Below are 24,953 nucleotides of genomic sequence, written 5' to 3' on the forward strand. Positions count from 1 at the left end.
CTTTTCACTTGAAGTTCAATTGCATATGGCATCATTTGGGCATAATGGTAAGCCTGTCTCTTGTTTTCAAATTCGGGTGCAGCTCCACCCAATTTAGACCAGACCTTTTGATTTAGAAAGTCTAACACCATACACATTATGTGCATGATGTCATTTCCTAAATAGAATGTGTTTTTTGTTCTGCTCACTATCCACACATTGTGATGAATGCTTTTAGAACCAATTGTAATCTTTAGCATGCATCCTCCAACAATTCGTTGTCCTAACTTAGGGCCATGTAGGCCAAAGATGTGTGGATTTTCTATTTTAAACTTTGGGATCTCCTCTCTGCCAGGTGTTTGCCTGAGTACCTGTTCATTAATGAAACTCGTCTGAGATGGCTACCAGCCAGGAACCCGAAGCCAGAGAGCGATGGGAAAAAAGCCCCAGCTCAGGAGCCTGAAAGAGTGAGTGAGCGAGTTAGTCCTCCCTCCTTCCAGCCTTTTTAAACTCTCTGAACTAAATCTGCCCACCATGTAGGTCCTATTTAAACAAAATATAGAATGTTCCTGCCTTTCTCTGAGATGTCACCTCCCATTGTCATCCAGCCAGTCCTCTAGATAGTTCTGAAGCACACGACTAATCTGCCAGCTGCTTTGAAAGTCTTTCAAACAATAACTAGTCTTTAGCAGAATGGATTTCACATTCCATAATTCTGACTTGTCATGTCTTCATTCAAACAAAGCACTGCCTTAATTCTGCACATTTTATTTATTGCATTTCCAAGCTAACCCTGCACAGCCCAAATGCCTTGCACACTGGATTTTTCAATCTGCACCAAGTTTATATAAAAGGCATGAACTGACTTGCACTGATTATTAGCAGGGGAATATGTTATAAGTTAGATGGAGAAGGTAAATTAGTATATGTTAGTCTCATGTTTCTATTTTAGTGCAACCCACACTGTGGTGTAGTAGTGCAAAGTAATAACACCCTGTTATGCAATGCCCAATTCAAAACCTTTATTTTTCTACCATGTATTCTGTGAATTCCCAATATTGACATCTACTAGATTCAGCTTCAGTCTCACACACTTGCTCACCCCTGGGACCAATCTTTTACCCTTGTTGAAATGTGTAGCCCTAGTTGAAATTCAGATCTTTGCTAAAATGTGGATGTTGAAATGTGAAGCTCTAGTTGAAATTCAAAATACATTTCTCTACACCATCCTACGTGCCTCCTGCAGGATTGCGTCCTGATCGCTGAATCTGAGCAACTTACCATCGCTCTCGGATAGCCTCCTGGGGGTGGGAGCCAGCCCGGTACCCGGTGTGCCCGCTCTATTGTGAACAGTTTGCAGAGGCCTCTAACCTTCAACATCTCCAGGACCAGCTTTTCCATGTATAGTTCTGCACTCTGGCCTCCCTTGCCTTACGGCAACCAACCACATGGATGTTACATCTTGCGGGAGCGCCCTTCTGCATCTTCTGCTCTTGTTTCTAGGGTCCTTGTCGCTCCCACCAACCACTGCACCTGGCTCTGTGGTGTTGTTAGCTCGCCCTCCACCGTGCTCACTCTTTGCTCAACTTCTGTCATCCTCTCACAGACTGTCCACTGATCTGCCCTCACCAGGGAGACATCCACCCGGACCTCCTTAACCATGCCATCAAGTGACGACCTAGAGTTATGTATGGCTGCCAGAAGGCTCTCCATAGTTAAACCTCCCAAAGTCCTATGAGGCACCCCCTATGGTCTCTACCGACATCCCTGCCGCTTGCTGATTTGCTTTAGGCCTTGTCCCAACATAGTGCTCCATTTTCTGTTGCCCCTTAGCCATAGCAGCTCTCTGTGTTGGAGTGAAACCAGGTGGTAAAGCAGAGATAGACAGCTGAATCCCAGCCGATTGCTAAAACATCCCCAAGCAGTGCAATCCAGGTACAATCTCAGGAGAGCGGTCTCCCCCATAGCACTGTATAAAGCTCCCACTCCTCTAGCGTTCATCCAATAAGGAGGAGCCTGGAGCATACATTCACTTCTCTCCAAGAGGGCAACAATACCCTAGGGGTCTCCACCCCTCCATATGTTGAGTTTGTCTCTGCCCAGGTCCCTCAGTGGGGTGTTCTGCCCCTTCCAAGTGCCTAGCTGTAAAAGGCCACTCTGCAGCATCACACTTGCACAGTGCCACCCTGCTCCTTTTCGGTTTTTCATATTATTTTTTGTGGGATTGTATGGTGACTTATTGTCCCCTGTTCGTGGCTGATTCAGTTGTAAAATAGGCACAGTGATGTTTAAGGTGCCCTCCTAGTTCTGAGTTCCTGAAACACCAGGTCAATGCCTAGTTGCTTATCCTACTCATTGATCCATTCTCAGTGCTGGGTATACACTGATGCCAATGCATCTATACCTGTTAAAGCAGGCACACAGGGGCTCGTCCTGCCACCTGTCACCTCTGTCTGCCCGCTCCAGCCCGCAGGCCGGCTCATGCCCAGCATACGTTGTGGAGCCATGTTACCGTGACACTTGAGCCAGCACTCCTGTCAACAGTATCCCGCTCCGCTTCGCCTCTCGCAGCTGGCAAATCCACTCGCCAGCTGCCTCCAAGATATGGGTGTCAATGTGGCATGACCCCCACCTCCATTCAGTGAGTGGCTCTCCCCTCACCTCCTCCGTCGGTACAGCCCTGATATGGCTGCTCCTCAATGTTCCTGTGGCAAGATGGCACCACCAGCCCTCTCAGGAGCGAGGCACCATGGGTACCGCAGGAGCCGTCTCTCAAACTCCTCCCGAAAGCTGCTTCGAGGATCAACTGCCTCCGCACCTATGTCACAGCAATATTTCCATTTTAGGCAGGATTAGTAGGATATTTCATAGGATTTGCAACGGGCAGCCCGGGAGCCTCGGCAAAACATGTCTACATCAGACAGCTGCTGGCTACGCCCCTCCGATGTAATGTTTTACTTAATGCAATGCAATGATACAAGTTTTCCTTCTCTTTACTTTTTTGCTTTTTATTTTTGTTGATGTAAATGGGTAAATGGTTTGTTTTTAACCAATAAACCTAAATAAAAAAAAAAATAAAAAAAGATATTCATGTGCCTCTCCTTAGTCCCCGAAAATCAATATTGTTTGTTTGTGTGTTTATTATTTATAGTGTGCGCCTCACCCGGAGGTATCTGGGCACATTACAAGAATATTCATATTCATGGTTACAGAGAGAGCAGTGCACACAATATTTGCACAACACGCATGTTACAGACATAATGGTACACAACTAACGCTAGGCAAGGTATGTACATAAGAAATACACCAAATACACCAAAATAGAATGGGGATATATACAAATACAGGTAGACACTCATCAAAAATCCAGCAAAAGATAAGAAAACATTTCTGGTACATAGAAAATACAACCTTACGGTGAGAGATATGTACATATAGGCTAATCAGAAAAAATGAGGATAGCTCAGGGGCAACGTGCTTGCCTTGGAAGCAGGACTACACAGAGCTACACAGGTTCGATCCCCGGGTCCACGCTTAGAAACCTCTGGGTATTAAGCGCGTTATAAATAACCTATCATATCATATGCGTACATGGGGTTAGGGTTCTGTAGTGGTGTGTCTTTGGAGATTAGCCATTGTTTGGTATCTTTTCTGAATTTGTGGAAGAATTGGTCTGTTCGTAGGGAGGGGTGGAGGGAGTTCCATAGTTGGGCAGCCATAACTGGGAAGCTGCTACCCCCTGCTCTATTTAGTTTGTACTTCAGCACCCTGAGGCAGCCTGTATTAGATGTCCTAGTAGGTCTAGCAGAGTTGTTTTTGAGGGATGTGTCTGCTAGGTATTGAGGGGCGGCGTTGTTGAGGCATTTATGTGTAAGGGAGGCTGTTTTCAGCTTATTTTTTTCTAAGATAGAAAGCCAGTTGTTATTTTGCCTAGTCATTCAGATATGTTGCTGTCTGTGGATGCCCAGGGCAGTTATTCTGGAGGATTTGTAGTTTGTTGGTAATATATTTACTGGCACCTAGGTACAGTGCATTGCAATAGTCGATTTTTGATAAAACAAACACACGAGCTAAGGTGATACAGCTATTAGACAAGAGAAAGGGTTTGCAAGAGTGGATACGTTTGCAAGTGTAGGCTGTCGTCGAGGCTGTTGCACTGACCTGTTTGCGTAAATTCAAGGCGGTGTCAAGTTATAAACCAAGGGTTTTAACTTTGTTGGCCACCTTTATGTCATGAACTTCAATGTTAAAGGGTAAGTATTGGTTGCTCAGTTTCTTCATGTTGGCAGGAGAAGCTAATAGGAGTAACTCGGTTTTCTTATCATTCAGGCACAGTCCGTGAGTGGCCATCCAGGACTGAATGATGAGGTAGATTTTATTAATAAGAGTAAGGTCATTATCATAGTTACCAGTCAAGGGTAGGAGGATCTGAGTGCCATCTTCATAGTTAGTGTAGGTGACACCCAGACGTTCTAGATCATCAAACAGTGGTTTGGTGAACACATTGTACATGGTCGGTGATACGCATGAACCTTGTGGGACACCGCAGGAGATAGGGAGGGGATCAGCTGCTGCTGAAGCTGAGAACACTCTCATGAATCTATTGTTTAGGAAGGATTGAATCCAAGCTGTTGATTCTGTTGAGAAGTGGTCCGCAGAGTATAGGTGTCTGCACAGTACCTTGTGATCAACCAGATCAAAGGCGGCCGACAAATCCAACAGAAGCAAAAGGGCCGGTTTCCCTTTGTCCTTCAGGTCATCGATCTGAATTTTGAGATTGATCAGGGTGGTTTCAGTTCCGTGTTGGGGTCTGAATCCAGATTGGCGGAGTCCAAATAGCTTATTGGTCTCTAGGTACATTTGAATCTGGTTATAGGCAGCATTGTCAATTATTTTGAGCAGAAAAGGGACGGTACTAATGGGTCTGAAGTTGGTGGGGATGATCGGGTCTAACGTGGGTTTTTTTCAGGAGTGGGAGAACCCAAGAATTTGTCAAGTTGGTTGGAACAGTGCCTGTGCGAAAGGAGGCATTAATGAGCGTGGTGCTAAAGGGGGCAAGATCTTTGGCTCTTCTTTAATGACAGATGCAGGGCAGGCAGGAGTCGCCTTGGGAGTTGGAGGGTTTGAGTGAGGCAATAATGTCAATTACTTCTTGGGTGGACACTGAGGTGAATTTGAAGCACTGTTGTGGTTTCGGAAGGGTGGGGGCAGGTTTAGGGGAAGTAGGTTGAGGTATCAGGTTCTGTTTTTTTGCTGCTATTTTCTTTTGAATTAGAGTGATTTTGTTGGTTAGAGCTTCTTGAATTTTGGTACACCAGACCTTGTGCCTGATGCAGTTCTTAATGGTGGGTTGGGAGATTCAAGTTTTTTTAGAATCGTAAATAGCTCTCTAGAGCTTGAAGTTGCTTTCTCAATCCTGTTATTGTAGGTATCCCTTTTTGCTAGCAGAATTTCTTCTTTATAGCTGGCTGATTTTTCACTATGGATGTCTTTATTGGCTGTGAAAGGGTTATTTTTCCAGGAGGTTTCACATTTCCTTTTTTCATTTCTTAAAGCTTTAATTTGGGGGAGAACCACGAGTTCCGATGTGCTTTTGGTTTGCCTTGTTGCAATTTTAGAGGGGCAATGATATCTAAATCTGTGGTCAAGGTTTTGTTGTAAAGGTCCACTAGGTCTGATGGGTTGGAGGAGGCTAATGATGGATTGAGTAATGGTTGGAGGAAAGGCATAAGTTTGGCCACTGTAATATTCTTTTTATTCCTACTAGGCATGGGCGGAGCAATGAGATTTTCTTTATTGGGAAGAGTACAGTCTTGAAGATTAAAGGACAATAGGGAGTGGTTGGTCCAGGGTTGTGGTTAAATTGAGGTGATGGTAGGGGTACAGTTCAGGTCCTCTACCCAGTCAAGGATTCTTCCTTTGGCATGAGTAGGGAGTAAGACTCTTTGAGTGAGGCCAAGTTCCACTAGCGAGTTAGCTATGGATGCTGCAAGGTGGTCTGTAGGGTCATTGAAACCTAAATTGAAGTCGCCTAGTATGAGGATTTGAGACGAGGGTTTCGTGTTGGCTGAAAGAAGTGAATTGATTTCATCTTCAAAGGAGCCCAGTGGTCCGGGGGGGGGGGGTATATACATTAGATGCATTGTAATAGTTCATGAGTTTGTAAGGGGAAGTTTCACAGTAATTAATTTGCAGGATTTAGTGGGGATGTGTGAGACAATTCTGAGTCCCAATGCGGTTTTGTCTATGAATGCCACCCCGTCTCCTCTAGAGGATTCTCTATACGATCTGAGGACTGTATAGTTGTTATATTAGATTGCTCCTCAACTCATCTATTGTACGCTTGATCTCGGTGTACGATAGCATATCAGCATCAGTATCTTGCAGTAGCTTAAATCCTCTTAATAAAAGTATCTTTTCCATGTTGGTTTGTCTTACAGTGGGTTTCTCCCACTGAATTCAATGTTGAAGATCCCATGATTAGGACGCTAAGGACCGTGTCTTCACAGCCATTTCCCTAACGTGGAAAAGATACTTTTATAAAGATGATTCAATCTGAATCTTCTGAAAAAGACACAGTCATTCTGATGCCCATGACTGAAGAACCTGCCTGAGTCCAGCCAGCCAATACAAGAGACCGCACAGCTAATATAGCGAGTGACGTTACATGTGATGGAGAGGTCAGTGGAAGTAAGGCATGTGTGACCGTTGTTGAAGATGGACGTAGACCCATGACATTAATATGCCCCTGTTTGGCCATTTGTATAGGAGGAGATTTTATACAATCCTCAAATTCCTTTGTTGGGAGTTTACTAGTTAACAGGGAATTGTTTGTTCCTTGAAGCCATCTCTATTGTGCGCTGCAGTGGGAAACTCCCCATCCATTCTGTGTTCCAGAGTACACAAATCCGGTCAGCAGAGAAATATATGAGCACAGCATCCAGTAATGCTTATCATTGTGAGTGTCTGTTTTAATTCTTCTTATTGATTTGAGATGTGGGATTTGTAGGAATGTCCATTTCACCAGAGACGATGGATTGAACAAAAGCACTTGCTTGATCTCTTGACTGGGGGCTGCCATGATTTTCCCAACCAGAGTAGTCAAGTGAAGGCACTGAAAGCAAATAACAGGAGTAACATCTGGGGTTGAAAATACCAAAGAATAGTCTTCATCCAACCCCCTGTCTAGGGAGTACTGATGGCAAGCCACACCACTGGTCCAAACACTGATCCACAGTTTTTGTAACTACATTAACCTGTTCTTTCGGTTTGGGCACCTGGAAAGTGACACAGTTATGTGCAAAAGAACCTACAACCATTTATTGGATTAAGCCAGCCTTCCGATAACCCCTGATCCACTGTACTTCTTCTTTTGCAGGAGGTTCGACGGTGTCGACGCAACCTGGAATCATTGCAGTAAGTGAGCAAGAATAGAGTTCATGGCACATTAACTGAGCCAGATAATAATAAGCCACACCTGTGATGAGTCCTGAACCTGTTTTTATGATCATTGACAGTCTACAATGGATGACTATGGTTTGTCATTGATAGTTACAATGCTTTGCATCAGGGGCCCTCGTAAGCCCAAACAAAAGCTTGATGAAACAATGAAATACATTTTGAAAAGATAAATCAATTTTTTCGAGTTTCTGTAGCTCAGGAAACAGTGGCAGGATATCTGACAGCATCAAATCATTACATAACTCTGAATACTCTTATTTTGCCTGGCTCCCAAGATGCTTTGGACTACAACTCTCATTCTACTTCAACCCAGTCTATGTTGATACGGGCTGATAGGAATTGGAGTCCAAAACATTTGGAGGGCCAAATAAAGAGTAAGCCTTCAAGAGTAATCGGCCAATATATACTGCAGCCCAAATCTCTTCAGAGTTGATAGACCTTTGTGTCCAGTTTGAATAGAAATTACATCCTTGTTAGAAGCTAACAGTGATCACGATTGAGTTCTGATACCTCCATTATATTCCAGTGAGGTTCTGAATTTGCGGCACTGGAATCCAATGGAGATCACAAAGGAGGTCAGACATCTCGATTAGCTTCCAGTGAGGTTCTGAATTTGCGCCACTGGAAGCCAATGGAGATCAGGAACGAGATCATACATCTCCATTAGATCACAGTAAGGTTCTGAATTTGCCTCACAGGAAGCCAATAGAGATCACAAAGGAGGTCAGACATCTCCATTAGCTTTCAGTGAGGTTCAGAATTTGTGGGAATGGAAGCCAATGGAGATCATGAAGGAGATCAGACATCTCCATTAGCTCCCAGTGAGGTTCTGAATTTGCCTCACAGGAGGTCATACATCTCCATTAGCTTCCAGTGAGGCTCTGAATTCGGCTCACTGGAAGGCAATGTAGATCATAAAGGAGATCAGACATCTCCATTAGCTTCCAGTGAGGCTCTGAATTCAATTCACGCTGCCCACTGGTGCGCTCAAAGTGAGAAGCCTATCAGCCTCATGCCCGTGGGTTTTCTATATAGTAGGTGGTACTGTATGGTTGCACTTTACACAGGATACTACAAACGTTTACATAAGTCAAGGTCTAGACAGATGCTAGAAGATTTTCATTGGAAACTTGTTTGATTTCAGTTTATTAAAAAAACAATATTTTCACTATTTGAATTTTTTCATCAACTAGAACTTGCCAAGCACTAGTTTCAAGTAGCTGGTCTTTACAATGTGCAAATATTTGTATTTTGTTAAAAACACAGACATACCTCGAGAGCAGTCGAGCGTTTTACAAGATGTGAGTGGCTAGCATTTGGGTTGCCACATTTTAACAATAGTGCAGTACTGTGTGTTGTGGTCTGTGTGTCACTCTGTGCATCCATCAAGATTAGTCATTGGTGAAGTATTGTTGAAAAAGCCATACATTGCAAGCTTTGTGGAAATGGATCATTGTGGGGGCATTGCAATCAAGTTCCAGAAGGGTGGTTGCCTGACAAGAGAAGCATTGCTTGGAGGTCCTCTCTTTGCCGCAAGTTGTGATTTGAGCCAATTGGTTGATTTGCTTAATGATGAAAGTGTGCCACCAGTTATGTGGGGCTTTGCCTCCAGGAACGCTGGTGTTCTACTCGTGACTGTTTTGTAGTTGATACATGCAGTCTTGAACAGTATCCTGGCCTGGAACGGAAGCCAATCATTGGGGCTCATTATGAGTATGAAGGTATGGGAAAACAGTGGCAGTAACAGAATTACCTCCACTTTTCCGTCTCCGCCATAATACGAACTTAGCCCTGGAGTGGGGGATTTACCTCGAGCATCATGCTGGTGGTAAATCCTCCCACTTTTTGGTGGAAAAATGCAGAATTACTGCTGGTAGAATTACCACCACAGTAATTCCACCAAAAATCCCTCATGGAGTCCTATGGACTCCAAATAAATGGGGAGTAATGCCACCACCACCACCACTTGTAATCCGGAGGTAAATCCGCTGGACCAAATGGCGGTAACAGTAATTCCATTGGGCGGTATTCCAGCATATTTACCACCAGAATACCGCCCAACTCGTAATGAGGCCCAGTGTATTTTGCGTACAACAGGGGTGATTCGGTCAAATTTCTGTGCACACGTAATGAGGTGTGCTGATGCATGGTGGAGTGCTTTTAGGGGAACCAGGTCAGAGGCTGGGCGCCCCATCAACAGGCTGTTTCTCCCATTCTGCACTATGGGCCAGAAGTACTGTGGTGGGATGAAGGATTTGATTTTGTAAAGGGTGGGGATTTGGGGCCAAGCCCTTTTCCCCTTCTTGGCTAAGGGCCTCATTACGACTTTGGAGGCAGCCAGGCCCTTAGTAAGGGCATGGCTGCCTCCAAAATCGGGTCTGGGTTCCCTGAATGGGGAATTACCGGGCCATTCCGAGTTTGGAGGGCCCGGTAATTCCTCTTTTAGGGAACCCGGCCCGACCCAGACCGTCCCCATTCCCATTTGAGCCCCCATAGGGCTCAATGGTAATGGGTGCGGAAGCTAACAACGGGCCAATTACGACCGGCCTGTTGTTAGCTCCCTGATATCCTCACGGGACCCGCTCTGGATGTCTGCTAAAACCAGACGTCTACATCGGGTCCCGCGAGGGAACCTCGTAATATTGCGGAATGGGTTTAACGGGGCCGCCACCATTAGCGGCGCCCGTTAACCCATTTCGCAATACTTATAATGAGCCCCTATGTGTTTCTGGAAGGACAGGCTGCTTTAGAAGAGAGAGCCTTAGGACTTTGCTGAATCCAAGAGTTGTGGTACAAATCTTTCTAGGCACATATCATTGAGCCATTGTTATCAAGGATGCTAATCAGCTAAATAAAAGTAATCGGCTAGATAGACAAATGTCGGCCTACGTTTGGGTGAATAAATTGAAAAAAATTGCTAACAAAAAGAGTAGCAGTAGCCTTCTCCGTATTGCAAATTGCATTTACTCGTTAGACTCCTGACACAATTTCTGATGCCATATTTAAGTTAAGTTCAAATAGATAGTGCATTGTCGACGCTGGAGACGCCCAGATCCCAACATTTAGCACAGTTTGAAGCTCACTCTTTCCATAATCGCTACTAGCCCTATGCGGGTGGCAGAGGGGTGCGCAGCCTGTCTTAAGTCTTTAAGTCAATTACAATTAGGATTCTTGGAGCTTCATTTTCTCCATTATCAATATGGGCCTAAAATTCCCAACACGCAGAATGCAGCATATTTCACTTTAGAGCTTTTAACGTCATAGGCCAAACAGAGTGACTGCCGAGCACCAAAACTACCAGTCTGCCTGATGATGACCATAATGACGTGTTATGAGGTAGTGGCTGTGTCATATCAAACAAATACACTTGAAAGTAGGTTGACGGGGACAGTCGCGGCTTTTCACTTCTTGTCTCCCTGATAAGGTTTTGCAAGATGGTCAAATGTCCTGGTTTTAAGAAATGGCCAGGAACGTGCTTTAAGTGGGATGGTGTGGCCTGAGCATGAGTGCTTTGCCACGCCCCCAACAAGAGCCCCAAACAAGAGAACAAGAGCCCCCCAACCATTGCATTCAAGGAGCCGTGGCTGAAGTACGCTGGTTGCCAGTTAGTGGCTAGCTCGTCCTTAATGGAATGGAACGCTTCTTGGCAGTGCTCATCCCACTTGAATGGGGTGTCCTTTTTGAGGAGTTTTTGGAGGGGGTTTGTGAGGGTGGCATAATGGAGAAGGTAACGGGTGCAATATCCCGTCATTCCTAGGAAGGAGCGCAATTCTGGGATGTCATTCTGGTGGTTTGAGGTTGACGATGGCACTTATCTTGTCGGGATCAGCCATGATGCCGTGGTCAGAGATGATGTGGCCAAAGAAACGTAGGCTCCGTTTGTTGATGGTGCAGTTTGATCCATTGAGGGTGAGGCCGGCCTTGTGGAGTATGTTGCACACTGGCCTTAAGGTTGTGTCATGTTGCTCTTGCGTGATTCCGAACACAAGGATATCATCGTTGTAGTTTAGTGCATTAGTGTCGGGAGCTATTAGCCGTCGGATTGTTTCTTGAAATATCTCAGCTGCCGACGATATCCCAAAGTTAAGTCGCTTGTAGCTAAACAGTCCCTCGTGCATTGTGGATGTGGTTATTGGTCTTGAAGCAGGGTCGATGACTAACTGGTGATAACCTTGTTTGAGATCTAATTTGGAGAATCTTGTGGCTTGGTTCAATCAATGTTGGGTCCCGGGAGTCTCTCCCTCTGAATTGCAGTGTTGGGGATCCGCATGTCCACACAAAGGCGTAAACTGGCATCGGTTTTAGGCACGACCACTAAGGGGGATGCCCAGGGGGTGGGCCCATCAACGCAGTTCACGTGTTACTTGTACTTGTAGGTGAAATCCTTTTCTGCCGGGGTGCTGTGGCACCAGCCTTACTGTGGGGTCAATGTGGAGTTTAATGACTGTGTCTTTCAGATTTCCAAATAGTTTGGGGAATGTTTGTTTGAGATTGTCTATGTATGTGTTTGGACAGTGCTCTGAGGCTTTGGGTGTTTGGAAGGAGGCTGTGAATGGTTTCTGATGGATCGTATTGAATGTCAGTTAGTGCCAGGGCCTTGGCCGTTCGGCAACTGAGGAGACACCTCCCGGTTATTGGGCTGTGCATGACATGAATGGTGGTAGATATTCAATGTGCTCTGTGTATCAGATTACAGCTGAATTGGCCTTCAGATTCAAGGGGGATGGTTGCCCCCACTGGAAGATGCGATCATGTGGAGGTGGTAGAGGGTACATGCTCGCAATGGCATTGTAGGCTCTCCCATTCACTGTGGTGCCTGTGTCTATAATGAATTGGTTTGGTAGTCACCCTATTTGCACTGTCACTTTTGGCGCTGCACTGTCGTCCAAGCTGTCATATATCAGCCAGACGTATTATCTGCTGTATCTGTCGTGCTCGTATTATGGTTCTCCTGCAGAGAGCTCTTCTCCCTTGATTGTGGGGTGCTCATATGGTTCATATGTGGGGTATTCTTGTCCTTATCTCTGTTCCTCTGCCTGGTATGGCATTAGGGTGGGGAATTATTCTGCACGTCGGACTGCCTTCCTGGCGGGTGGACGTTTAGGTTTTACTCTGCTCTTATGAATCCTTGCTGGATGGGGTATGTTGCTGCGTTTCTGTTTTGGGTGGTTATCCTGCCATCTCTCTCCTGGTATGGTCGAGGAATGGGTGCTTTTGGTGGGTCCTACCGTATGGTCGCTGCTGACATCGGTGGTGTCCTGAAGACGGGTAGCATTGGTGCATTCTCTCAGCACATCGCTTGGAAGTGGTTTTCCTGCCCACATCTCATGCACATCTGCCCGATGGCTGGGCATTGGCCTTTGTGGGGAAACTCAAACCCTCACCTGTAGCACTGTCTCTCTGTTGGGGCTTGTCTATTTGTGTTCCATGTTTCTTGGCGAGTCGGGGTACCAGGATATCTGGTCTGCCCATGTGGGGTGGGGGCTAGGGCAGCGACCGTGTGTACCTTCTTCGGGTTTTCGATGTAGTGGGAGGGCTTTCTTCAACAGATGTTTGCGGAACTGTGAGGATGTGCATCCTTCAGTCACCCTCAGCCTGATGGCTTTGTCGTAGTTGAAGTTTGCGAAATCGCAGTATATTATTTTCCTTTGGAGTCGGAGGATAAATTTGCCAATTTTCTTGTGCGGTAGTTATGTACACTGATTGAAAGTGTATCTCTCGTAGTCCCTATTAGGGAGGATGCCTAACTTTCTGTTGATTGCGGCTGCGAGGCGTTGGTATGTTGTTTTATCTTGGGGCGGGATGGTTTTTATGATCCCTTTGATCTCTTTCCCCACGAGGTTTGTGGAAATGTCTATCTTGTTGGGTGCTTCCTGGTTTCCCACTGCTCTCACAAAGTCTTCGAATTCTTCTATCCACTCCTCCCATCTCTGGCCTTGATCCTGCTGTGGCTGTAGAGTGAATGGATTGGGCGCTGTAGAAAAGTGGCAGGGGTGTGAGGTTTACCCCCGTGGCGGCTTGTGCACCTGCATCCACTGCTGATGGTGCTCCCTGTACATGGTGCTGGTGGGGCATGTCTTCCTTATGTGTGGGGTGGAAGTAGTTGGGTGTGTTCCTTTCCCCCACGTGTATTTTATTTGTCTTCTTTCTTAACTGCTCCTTTGTATATGTAGTTTCCTTGATGTGGCTAATGGTTGTGGTAGGGCCTTGTGGCATGCAGCCTGGTTGATGCCGTGCTTTTTGTTAGTTTGCAACGCTTTTCCTCACATTCTTTTTTTTTTTTAGGTGAGGCTGCATGTTACAAACATTGCACGGCCTCCCTGATGCGATGTGGCGGTGAGCGTATACGCCTCCTCCCCGGCCTGTGCCCTTTGCTCCACGTGCGTATATTTTTCAGCATGCTGTGTGTTGTTGCTGCCCCGCGGCCTGTTCTTACCAGGGAGTCTCTAGCATGCTTTTGCACTTTCTAGGTGTTCACCGCCCCACTCGTGTCTTCCGGCCCCTCCCAAATGGTCCTCCTTACCGCAGGATGGCGCCCTTTGTAACGTCGTCGGTCTCCACCTCCAGCGCATCCTCCTTCTGCTGGGCAGTGCCGCGGCCCTCCTTGCAGCTTCCAGTTTGGTCCGGCCTCCTTCCCGATAGCTGGCTCTCCTCACGAAACTCACTTTACTCTGCATCTGTGGTCCAGCCTTGGTCTGGAAACGTCTTTCTCTATGCCAGTTGGTGACATCTCCTCCGGCTCCTTCATGGTCTGGCCTCCTTCTGCGGCCACCGTCCTCCTCATGGCTGGCGGTTCTCCTCTTTGGACCTCTTTCACCTCTCGCGGAACGGGATTCGGCGCTTCGTCGCTGGTTGTTGCGGCCCAATAACACGTGTACACAAAAACGAGACAGGACACTGTTGGCTCACATCCAAACTCTTTGTTCTTCCTCCAACAACTAACCCTTTCATCTTGTCCCCTGCCTTTCCTCTCACCTCCGTCCTCCCCATTCCTGCTGCAGTCTCTGCCCTCTTAAAGGGGCTGCATTCCTTTTCCTCCGCAACAAAGTAAGGGTTCAAGGAGAGGAAGGCATAGCAGTGATTGATGTGCACCAAGGTCCCCAGTAATAGTTCACCCACCTGAATATATCACGATTAATGCACTTCAGTGCTCTGCAGAAAAAAGACCACAAATCTCCCTGAACATGTACAAACTATATGAATTGCTTCTGGTCTGTTTTCACTAACGATAACAATTCTGAAAGAGGTTAAAGTTACTCCATGCCTCATTGTAGTGAAAAAAGTCTAAAATATTTATCACCTGTGCACTTAGCCATTCAGAATCGTTGGATATATTTTAGGTGTAGGACTTGATGTCTTTCTTCTATGTCTATTATGTTCACTTTTCAAAATTGCCCTGCGTTTTAGTTTGGAATATCAGGTCACTATGTTAGAAAGAAAGGATGGCAAGAAAGGGAAGTGGAAAACTAAGCAATTATTTTTTTCTGATATGTTTTCTGCTCTTTGCAATCTCTATAAGGCGAGAATATGTGGCACTGTACAACCAAATCCACCCAGTCCAGGATGCAGTGGAACACCTGAAGACAGAGATTCGAACAATCATGCACACTGCCCAGGATGCAACGCATAGCGCTGTGAAGCAAGTCATCGAAATTCAGCAATCTGGGGGAGCCCTGAGTGAGCAGGTGAATTTTCAGATTTTACTCATTTGTCCATGTCTTCTGCAGTTCAGGTCATCAAGTAGACCTTTCACAAAAGGAATGTCTTCTGCATTGGTTAACTGATTCGGCCAAGCAAAGAATTTTACAAGTTTAAGGGAAATTTGAGGTTGGCATAGATTTGATATTTATGAAAGACCTCATCAGCTGGTTCTCAGGAATGTGATCAGACAGTCCAGAGGTCTGGATACTGTCTTGAGCTGGCAGAGGAATCATGCAAAGGCACCTTAAGGGCGGAATAGTACCAGGTGGGCCTCCCACTCGGTCCTAGAGCCCGTCATGTTCAGCTAAAGGAGCTCAATCCTTACATCAGGAACATCGCAGGAACTAGGGACAGGGCACCAACTCTACTTATAAATGTAAGTACGTTGGGTTATCCTGCTCCATCACTTCAAAGTATGGGATCAAACCTATATCCTGCTGGTAGTTCACAGTGTCTGCTGCACATCTCATTATTAGACCCAGGCGGGACCAGAAACCCTTCAATTTCCTGGTGTCCAAGAGCTTCCGGGTTATCTGCCTTGTCAAAGTTTAAGTAGCCAACATTTCCAGACAATGTTAGTAACCAGGTTCCCTCACGTTTGATTAGAAGCTGGACGTCTTGTGGCGCAAGAAAATCAAAGGGGCGGGTCCACAAAGAAGTTACCAGGAGTAACTCTGACTTTCTCCAAGAGAAAGACTATTCGAATGACAAAGAAAGTACTGGTAGCAACTCTGATTTATTGCTGATTTATTCTTCTCTTTCCAGGGGTAAATCAGGGGTATGTCACAGTTATGCGGTAACTTCTTAATGAATTGGGAAGTCTCGCTAGAGCAGTGAGTCAAGAGTAAGTCACACCGTGAGTCACCCCAAGTGTTGATGAGAATGCTGACTTGAAAACCAGGTGATATTAAAGAAGGGGGTTGAACGAATCTATCACCACCAGACTGAATGGCCCAAACGCCGCGTGGCGTTTATTACAATTAGGTGGCCCTGGATAACTGGAACACTGGGGGAGGGGGAGAGAATGCATTGAGTTGTGATTCTCCCTTTCTGCTGCATGGACTTCTGGGACTTGTCGCTGTATGGCAAATGCTTCTCATTGTCACATTATGTGGTTTGTTTGCTGTGTGCTTTGGTCCGACTCAAGATGAGGTGATTATTCATGTGCCATGCTGGGGAGTGGGTGGGTGGGAGGGGATGGGTTGGGCGTTGGTTTTGAGTTGTTGTTTATATGAAATGTCAATAAAGAAAGTATAAAAAAAAGAAGAAGGGGGTTGAACAGTTACCTTTTAAAAAGGCATTTGTTAAGTGGTGGAAGTTGCACTCCCAGTGATGCTGGTACTCATGACCACTAACATCCATGCATTCCCGCTGTTCATGCACGCCCAGTGACCCTGATGTTCATTCACTCCCAGGGCTCCTGGAATTTATGCATTCCCATTAATCCCAATGTTCATTCACGCCCAGTAGTCCTTGCATTCATGCACCCTCAGTGACTATGATACTCAAGTACACCCAGTGAGCACCATGCCTTCCATGTGACTCTGGTGTTTTGCCAGTGATCCCAGCTTTCATGCACACCCACTGATCATTCTGTTCATGCACTCCCAGTGATATTATCATTCATGCACTCCCAGTGATACTGTCATTCATGCATTCCCAGTGATCCTGTCAGTCATGCACTGCCAGTGATCCTGCCATTCATGCATTGCCAGTGATCCTGTTGTTCATGCACTGCCAGTGATTCTAGCGTGCATGCACTCCCAGTGATCATGTCGTTCATGCACTGCCAGTGATTCTAGCATGCACACACTCCCAGTGGTCCTGCTGTTCATGCACTGCCAGTGAACCTGCTGTGCACTTTGGGTGATCCTGATGTCCATGCACTCTCAGTGATCCTGCTGTTCCTGCACGACCAGGGATTCTGGGGTTCATGGACTCCCATGATCCTGTTGTTCATGCATTCCCAGTGATCCTGGCGTTCCTGCATTGCCAGTGATAGTGGCATTCATGCACTCCCAGTGATCCTAACGTTCATTCACTCCAAGGGCTCCTGGCATTTATGCATTCACATTAATCCCAGTACTCATGAACTTCCAGTGATCCTGTGATGCATTCACTGCCAGTTATTCTAGTGTGCATGCACTCCCAGTGACCCTGCCATTCATGCACTGCCAGTGATCCTGCCGTTCATGCAATGCCAGTGATCCTGCCGTTCATGTACTGCCAGGGATCCTGCTGTTCATGCACTGTTATGTTATGTTATGTTATTATGCTTTAATGCGCCAAAGCCTGTGGGCATCCAGGCGCCAAGAGACAGATAGGTGAAAAAGGGACTGCTCATGGAGCGTTACTAGTTAAAGAGAAACGTTTTCAGCTGCTTCAGAAAAGCAAGATGGTTCTCTGTTTTACGCAGCTGTAAGGGTCTGCAGGGGATCCTGATGTCCATGCACTCCCAGTGATCCTGCTGTTCCCGCACTGCCAAGGATTCTGGGGTTCATGGATCCCATGATCCTGGTATTCATGCAATGCCGGCGATGCTGACGTTCATGTACACACATTGATCCTGACGTTCATTCACTCCCAGGGCTCCTTGAATTTATGCATTCCCATTAATCCCAATGCTTATGTGCTCCCAGCGATCCTGGCGTTCATGCACGCCCATTCATGCCGATGCTCAAGCACTCCCAGTAACACCTGACGTTTATGCATTCCCGGAGACACTGATACTCATGGACTCTCAGTGAATCTGTAGTAAGCACTCTTAGTGACCCCTACATTCATGAACTCTTAGTGTCCATGGTGTCCGTGGACTCTGCGTGACGCTGATGTCCATGGACTTCCATAGACGTTCATGCATTCCCAATGTTTTTGTTTCACACACTCCATGTGATCCCGGCATTCAGCCCTCTCAATGTTCCTCATGTTTATACACTCTCTGTCACCATGATGCCCATACACTCCCAGTGCCCTTGATGTAACAAGCTTTGACAGAAGCTCTCATCATGGAACATTCCATCTGGCGTCCTGTCAATGATTATATCATTTCATACCGAAACTAGGGTAAATGTCCGCTTAGACCAGTCTGGTACCACTTCCCCCTGGATCGCGATGCTCCGCGGTTTGAAGCAGGGGTGTATTCTCGCCCCCCTTCTCTTTATTTTATATTTAGCAGACATGGGGCGGCCTTGACTAACTCCATCTCTATATTCTTCCTAAATTGGGGGACATCCCCTTCAATGGCTGGGCTACGTGGATGACATCCTCCTGCTTAGCCTCACTCCCATGGGCCTCTAAGCCTTCCCTGATGCATTGAGGAGATATTCAGACTCGCTGGATCTTGTGGTCAATATTAGAAAGACCAAGGTCATGGTATTCCATCCTCCTGGCCGCCACAAGACCACTTCCCCTTGGCACCAGGAAGGGGTTAGACTGGAGGTGGTAAATGTTTACCAATACCTTGGAATACACTTTGACGAGGGCCTTTGTGGTGACTTTCATCTCTCCCAAGTCAAAGTTAGGTGCTCCCAAGTGCTCGGAACACTGGGAAAAATGGCTCGCTCCAGTTTGGCTACTCTCTTGGTATTTTGTCTCAGCTATAGATGGCTAAGGTTAGCTCCATTATCATGTATGGCGCCACAGGATGGCAAATCCATAATGAGAAGGGAGTGGCAAGACTCAAATCCTTCCTTCTAAAGAGGTTGTTTCGATTACCCACGCACGCCCCAGTTGAATCCCCCTTTCTGGAACTCAGCATCTTTTGCGTTGGGGCAACACTACAGTTCTCTCTTTTAGGCACGTACTGGTGACTAGTTAATGCCGAGGCTTTCTCCCTGAATTGTATGATCCTCAAAGCTACCCAGTCCAAGGTTGCTTATATACCCCATAGTGCTTTTCAATGCATTCTTTCAACAGCAAGTAGATGACTGAACTTGCTTCCATCCGCCTCCCAGAGCTGGTCTTACCCCAGGTTTAAAGCTGCTACTCGCACAGTGGTTTGTGCTAGCTACCATGAGAAGCATGTAGCATTATTGGCCACCAAGGTGAACAGCAGCCTCTTTACCAAATATATTACCAGGCGGGATGGCCCCCGAACTATGTTGCCCAATTTGTTGGCAATACCTTGGTTTGGGAGTACCTTAAGGTCAAAATGAATTCTGTTAAAACCTTGGAGGTGATGGCCGCCTGGATTAATATTCCTAGACCTATGCGCACGTGCCACCTTTGTGGCACCGCTTCCATTGAATCCAAAAAACACCTGTTAGTCCATTGTGCAACGCTGGACACACTCTGACTCTCTGCCTGAATGGCAGGAGGCCTGGAGCCTTCACTTCCTGCTCCGGCAATATGGGAGTTATATATGGGGCGGGAGGGGGGCGATCACGAACCCTGCCACCTGTTTTAACTTGTTTATCTGTGGGATTATTGGTCTTTTCGGACCACCATTTTATTGACTATTTTCATAAGTTGTTTGTGTTTGTTTTTAAGGGTGTTAAAAAGCAGTTTTTTACTGCTGCATAAAACTGAATTACATTGTCCTTGTATATCCTTGGAATTGTATTGACCCTGAACATCCATGCACCCACATCGACCCTGCATAACTTTGGAATTATATTGACCCTATATATCCATGGACTAACATCGACCCTGTATATTCATGGAATCCCATTGACCCCCTATGTCCATGGACAACCAGTGACCCCATGCAGCCATGGAATCACATTGACTCTGTATATCCATGGACTAACATCGACCCTGTATATTCATGGAATCCCATTGACCCCCTATGTCCATGGACAACCAGTGACCCCATGCAGCCATGGAATCACATTGACTCTGTATATCCATGCACTAATATCATCCCTGTATATCCATGGAATCACATTGACCCCCGATATCCATGGACAACCAGTGACCCCATGCAGCCATGGAATCACATTGACCCTGTATATCCATGCACTAATATCATCCCTGTATATCCATGGAATCGCATTGACTCCCGATATCCATGGACAACCAGTGACCCCATATAGCCATGGAATTACATTGACCCTCTATATACAGGGGCTCGCAGTGACCCCATCTATTCAGGGAATCACATTGAATGTCTATAGCCATGGAATCACACTGACACAATATATCCCTGGAATTACATTGTCCCTGTATATCCTTGGAATTGTATTGACCCTGAACATCCATGCACCCACATCGACCCTGCATATCTTTGGAATTATATTGACCCTATATATCCATGGACTAACATCGACCCTGTATATTCATGGAATCCCATTGACCCCCTATGTCCATGGATAACCAGTGACCCCATGCAGCCATGGAATCACATTGACTCTGTATATCCATGCACTAATAGCATCCCTGTATATCCATGGAATCACATTGACCCCCGATATCCATGGACAACCAGTGACCCCATGCAGCCATGGAATCACATTGACCCAGTATATCCATGCACTAATATCATCCCTGTATATCCATGGAATCGCATTGACTCCCGATATCCATGGACAACCAGTGACCCCATATAGCCATGGAATCACATTGACCCTCTATATACAGGGGCTCGCAGTGACCCCATCTATTCAGGGAATCACATTGAATGTCTATAGCCATGGAATCACACTGACACAATATATCCCTGGAATTACATTGTCCCTGTATATCCTTGGAATTGTATTGACCCTGTACATCCATGCACCCACATCGACCCTGCATATCTTTGAAATTACATTGACCCTGTATATCCATGGACTCAGTGACCCTGTGTATCCAGGGAATCACATTGACCCTCTATTTACATGGGATCACATTGACCCTGTATATCCATTAAATTATGTTGACCCTGTAAATCCAAGCACCCACATCGACCCTGTATATCCATGGACTCACATTGACCCTGTATATCCATGGACTCACATTGACCCTGTGTATCCTTGGAATTTCATTGTCCCTGTACATCCATTAAATTGTATTTGTCCTGCATATATTTGTGAAATTGTCTTGACTCTTTATGCGAATGGACTTACATCGACCCTGTATATCCTTGGACTTGGATTAACCCGGTATATCCATGCTATGGGCCTCATTACGACCCAGGCGGTAAGGGGTTTACGGCAGCGTAAACAGCGCCGACCCTTACCGCCTGAGTATGAGGTCCCTTAGCGCCATGGCGGATTTAACACCTGCTTTTAGCAGGTGTTAAAATCCATGGCGCTAAGGGACCATGGGCCCTCATTAGGACCTTGGCGGAGGACCATGGCGCTATTAGCACCATGGTCCATGGCGCTAAGCTGCCAACTCCGCCATGGGGGTTGGCGGACTTACCGCCCCATTCCGACCTTGGCGGGGCGGTAAGTCCCCAATCCCCATTTACCCTTCCCCATTCCCATTTTTGCCCCATAGGGTATAATGGGAGTGGGGAAGGCGTTAATTACGCCACCGTAAATTACGTTGGCGTAATTAACAACAAGGTCCCTTAGCGCCATGGATTTTAACGCCTGCTAAAAGCAGGCGTTAAAATCACCATGGCGCTAAGGGAACTCGTACTCAGGCGGTAAGGGGCGCCATGGTTTACGCCGGCGTAAACCCCTTACCGCCTGGGTCCTAATGAGGGCCATGGAGTTAATTACGCCACCGTAATTTACGGTGGCGTAATTAACGCCTTCCCCACTCCCATTATGCCCTATGGGGCAAAAATGGGAATGGGGAAGGGTAAATGGGGATTGGGGACTTACCGCCCCGCCAAGGTCGGAATGGGGCGGTAAGTCCGCCATCCACCATGGCGGAGTTGGGAACTTAGCGGCATGGACCATGGTGCTAATAGCGCCATGGTCCTCCGCCAAGGTCGTAATGAGGCCCTATGTATTTCTGCACTACGGAGGCTGCATTTTTCCGCTCCTGCAAACAGTGCTCCACCTTCAAGCCCCTTGGATTGTCTGCACACAATGAATCATGGGTAAGCCTTGCAAGTTGTGCTTTTACAGTGCGTGTTGCGCTCATCACGAAATTCACCTAAACTGTGTTGGGCTGTGGGCATTGTGGAGATTGCACAAGAGCAATTGTTTTGAACTGATTTAAAACCCATTTTCCATTCTTTTTTTTTGTTTTTTGCATTGGGCTTTTCCATTCCTCATTGCTTTCCACGTGTTTCTCGGCACTTCCAACATACCCAATCCTGCCTAATTGCTGCTGCCCTTCTACTTGGCCTGGACCTGGCTCCCTCTCCCATTTGGTGCCGGGCTGAGATAGGCCAATCACGGCATCCGGGAGGCGGGAGCCTGCCCAGACAACTAAATGCCCCTGTCTGCTCCCTGTCCACTTCATGTACGCCCACGTGGTCGCCTGTGATGTATTTGTGTATGTATTTGCCCACTGATTTGACTTTAGCATCAGTGTGCTCCTGCACTGCAACATGGGGTAGGCACCAGGTATTTGCCCACTGATTTGACTTTGCTTCTGTGTGCTGCTGCCGCCCTGCAACATGGAGTAGGCACCAGGTACTTGCCCACTGATTTGACTTTGCTTCTGTGTGCTGCTGCCGCTCTGCAACTTGGGGTAGGCACCAGGTACTTGCCCACTGATTTGACTTTAGCATCTGCGTGCTGCTGCCGCCCTGCAACATGGGGTAGGCACCAGGTACTTGCCCACTGATTTGACTTTAGCATCTGCGTGCTGCTGCCGCCCTGCAACATGGGGTAGGCACCAGGTACTTGCCAACTGATTTGACTTTGCATCTGTGTGCTGCTGCCGTCCTGCAACACGGGTTAGGCACCATATATTTGCCCACTGATTTGACTTTTCATCTGTGTGCTGCTGCCACTCTGCAAGATGGGGTAGGCACTGTGTATTTGCCCACTGCTTTGTCTTTGCATCTGTGTGCTGCTGCCGCTCTGCAACATGGGTTAGGCACTATGTATTTGCTCACTGATTTGACTTTAGCATCGGTGTGCTGCTCATGCTCTGCAACATGGGGTAGGCACCAGGTATTTGCCCACTGCTTTGACTCTGCATCTGTGTGCTGCTGTCGCTCTGCAACATGGGGTAGGCACTATGTATTTGCTCACTGATTTGACTTTGCATCTGTGTGCTGCTGCCATCCTGCAACACGGGTTAGGCACCATATATTTGCCCACTGATTTGACTTTTCATCTGTGTGCTGCTGCCGCCCTGCAACATGGGGTAGGCACCAGGTACTTGCCCACTGATTTGACTTTCGCATCTGTGTGCTGCTGCCGCTCTGCAACATGGGGTAGGCACCAGGTACTTGCCCACTGATTTGACTTTCGCATCTGTGTGCTGCTGCCGCTCTGCAACATGGGGTAGGCACCAGGTATTTGCCCACTGATTTGACTTTGCTTCTGTGTGCTGCTGCCGCTCTGCAACATGGGGTAGGCACCAGGTACTTGCCCACTGATTTGACTTTCGCATCTGTGTGCTGCTGCCGCTCTGCAACATGGGGAAGGCACTATCTATTCGCTCACTGCTTTGTCTTTGCATCTGTGTGCTGCTGCCGCTCTGCAATATGGGGTAGGCACCAGGTATTTGCCCACTGCTTTGACTTTGCATCTGTGTGCTGCTGCCGCTCTGCAACATGAGGTGGCCCCATGTATTTGCCCACTGCTTTGTCTTTGCATCTGTGTGCTGCTGCCGCTCTGCAACATGGGGTAGGCACTATCTATTCGCTCACTGATTTGACTTTGCATCTGTGTGCTGCTGCCGCTCTGCAACATGGGGTAGGCACCAGGTATTTGCCCACTGCTTTGACTTTGCATCTGTGTGCTGCTGCCGCTCTGCAACATGAGGTGGCCCCATGTATTTGCCCACTGCTTTGTCTTTGCATCTGTGTGCTGCTGCCGCTCTGCAACATGGGGAAGGCACTATCTATTCGCTCACTGATTTGACTTTGCATCTGTGTGCTGCTGCCACTCTGCAACATGAGGTGGCCCCATGTATTTGCCCACTGATTTGTCTTTGCATCTGTGTGTTGCTCCTGCTGCCCTGCAACATGGGGCCAGCCTCAATGGATGTGATCACCATGTACTGTTCTTTCGCACTTTGCTTATGATGTATTAGTACCTTTGCACGTTCCACAATGTTGTAATTCATCTCTTACGCTTCCTTTTCTGTAACCCGAAGCACTGAAACGAATCTCTTAAGTTTAAGTGCCTAGATACCTCAGGGTTTGGCGTGCTATATAAATAAATACATAAATAAATAAAATAGACTCAGGTTGGCCGTGCATATCCATGGACTGGCATTGACCCTATGTATCTAAAGTCTCCCAGTGTCTTTGGGTAGGCTTGGGCCTCGAAATAACTCCATGTGTGTCTGGACTCATACGTGAGCAAGCATCTGCCAAGGGCTTGAGGGCAGGCGGCTGGGGACTGCACTTCCTGCAGTTCTCACCTTTTGCACGGAGACTTGAGAACATCCAAGCAAGGATGCCAAAGAGTCTGTGCACGACCTCTTCGATCCAAGCATCAACATGGATGTGGTGCCACCACCGCCCCCAGTCTAGCATGAACATGATGAGTCACTAGTGGGCTGTCTTGAACTTCTGCTGTTATATGCAACATGTGTTCACCTTTAATTAAGGCAGAAGACGTGCTGTGCTTTCCCCCCCTGCGCCTGATAGGTAATTCCAACACTCCATGCTTCTATGCACTAAAAAGAGACACTGCGCATTCACATGGCTACAGTCCCTGGGCCACGTTCTCAAAACCTTTTTACTATCCAAAAAAAGAAGCCCAGTCCACAGAGGCCTTCCGAATGTGCGCACATTAGAGGCTCACATT

General features: G+C 46.9%; 1 protein-coding gene across 1 annotated transcript in view; it reads left to right on the forward strand.

Annotated features, from left to right (window-relative positions):
- Positions 1-24,953, forward strand: part of LOC138489589 (SUN domain-containing protein 3-like) — a 131,235-nt gene that overhangs the window by 72,605 nt on the left and 33,677 nt on the right. The window contains exons 3-4 of the mRNA XM_069617296.1: positions 7,358-7,395; positions 14,960-15,125. Coding sequence (XP_069473397.1) covers positions 7,358-7,395; positions 14,960-15,125 — 204 coding nt within the window. The remainder of the gene's footprint in view (positions 1-7,357; positions 7,396-14,959; positions 15,126-24,953) is intronic.

Source organism: Ambystoma mexicanum, chromosome 9 (genome assembly GCF_040938575.1).
Source record: "Ambystoma mexicanum isolate Mex_15411 chromosome 9, UKY_AmexF1_1, whole genome shotgun sequence".
NCBI lineage: Eukaryota > Metazoa > Chordata > Amphibia > Caudata > Ambystomatidae > Ambystoma > Ambystoma mexicanum.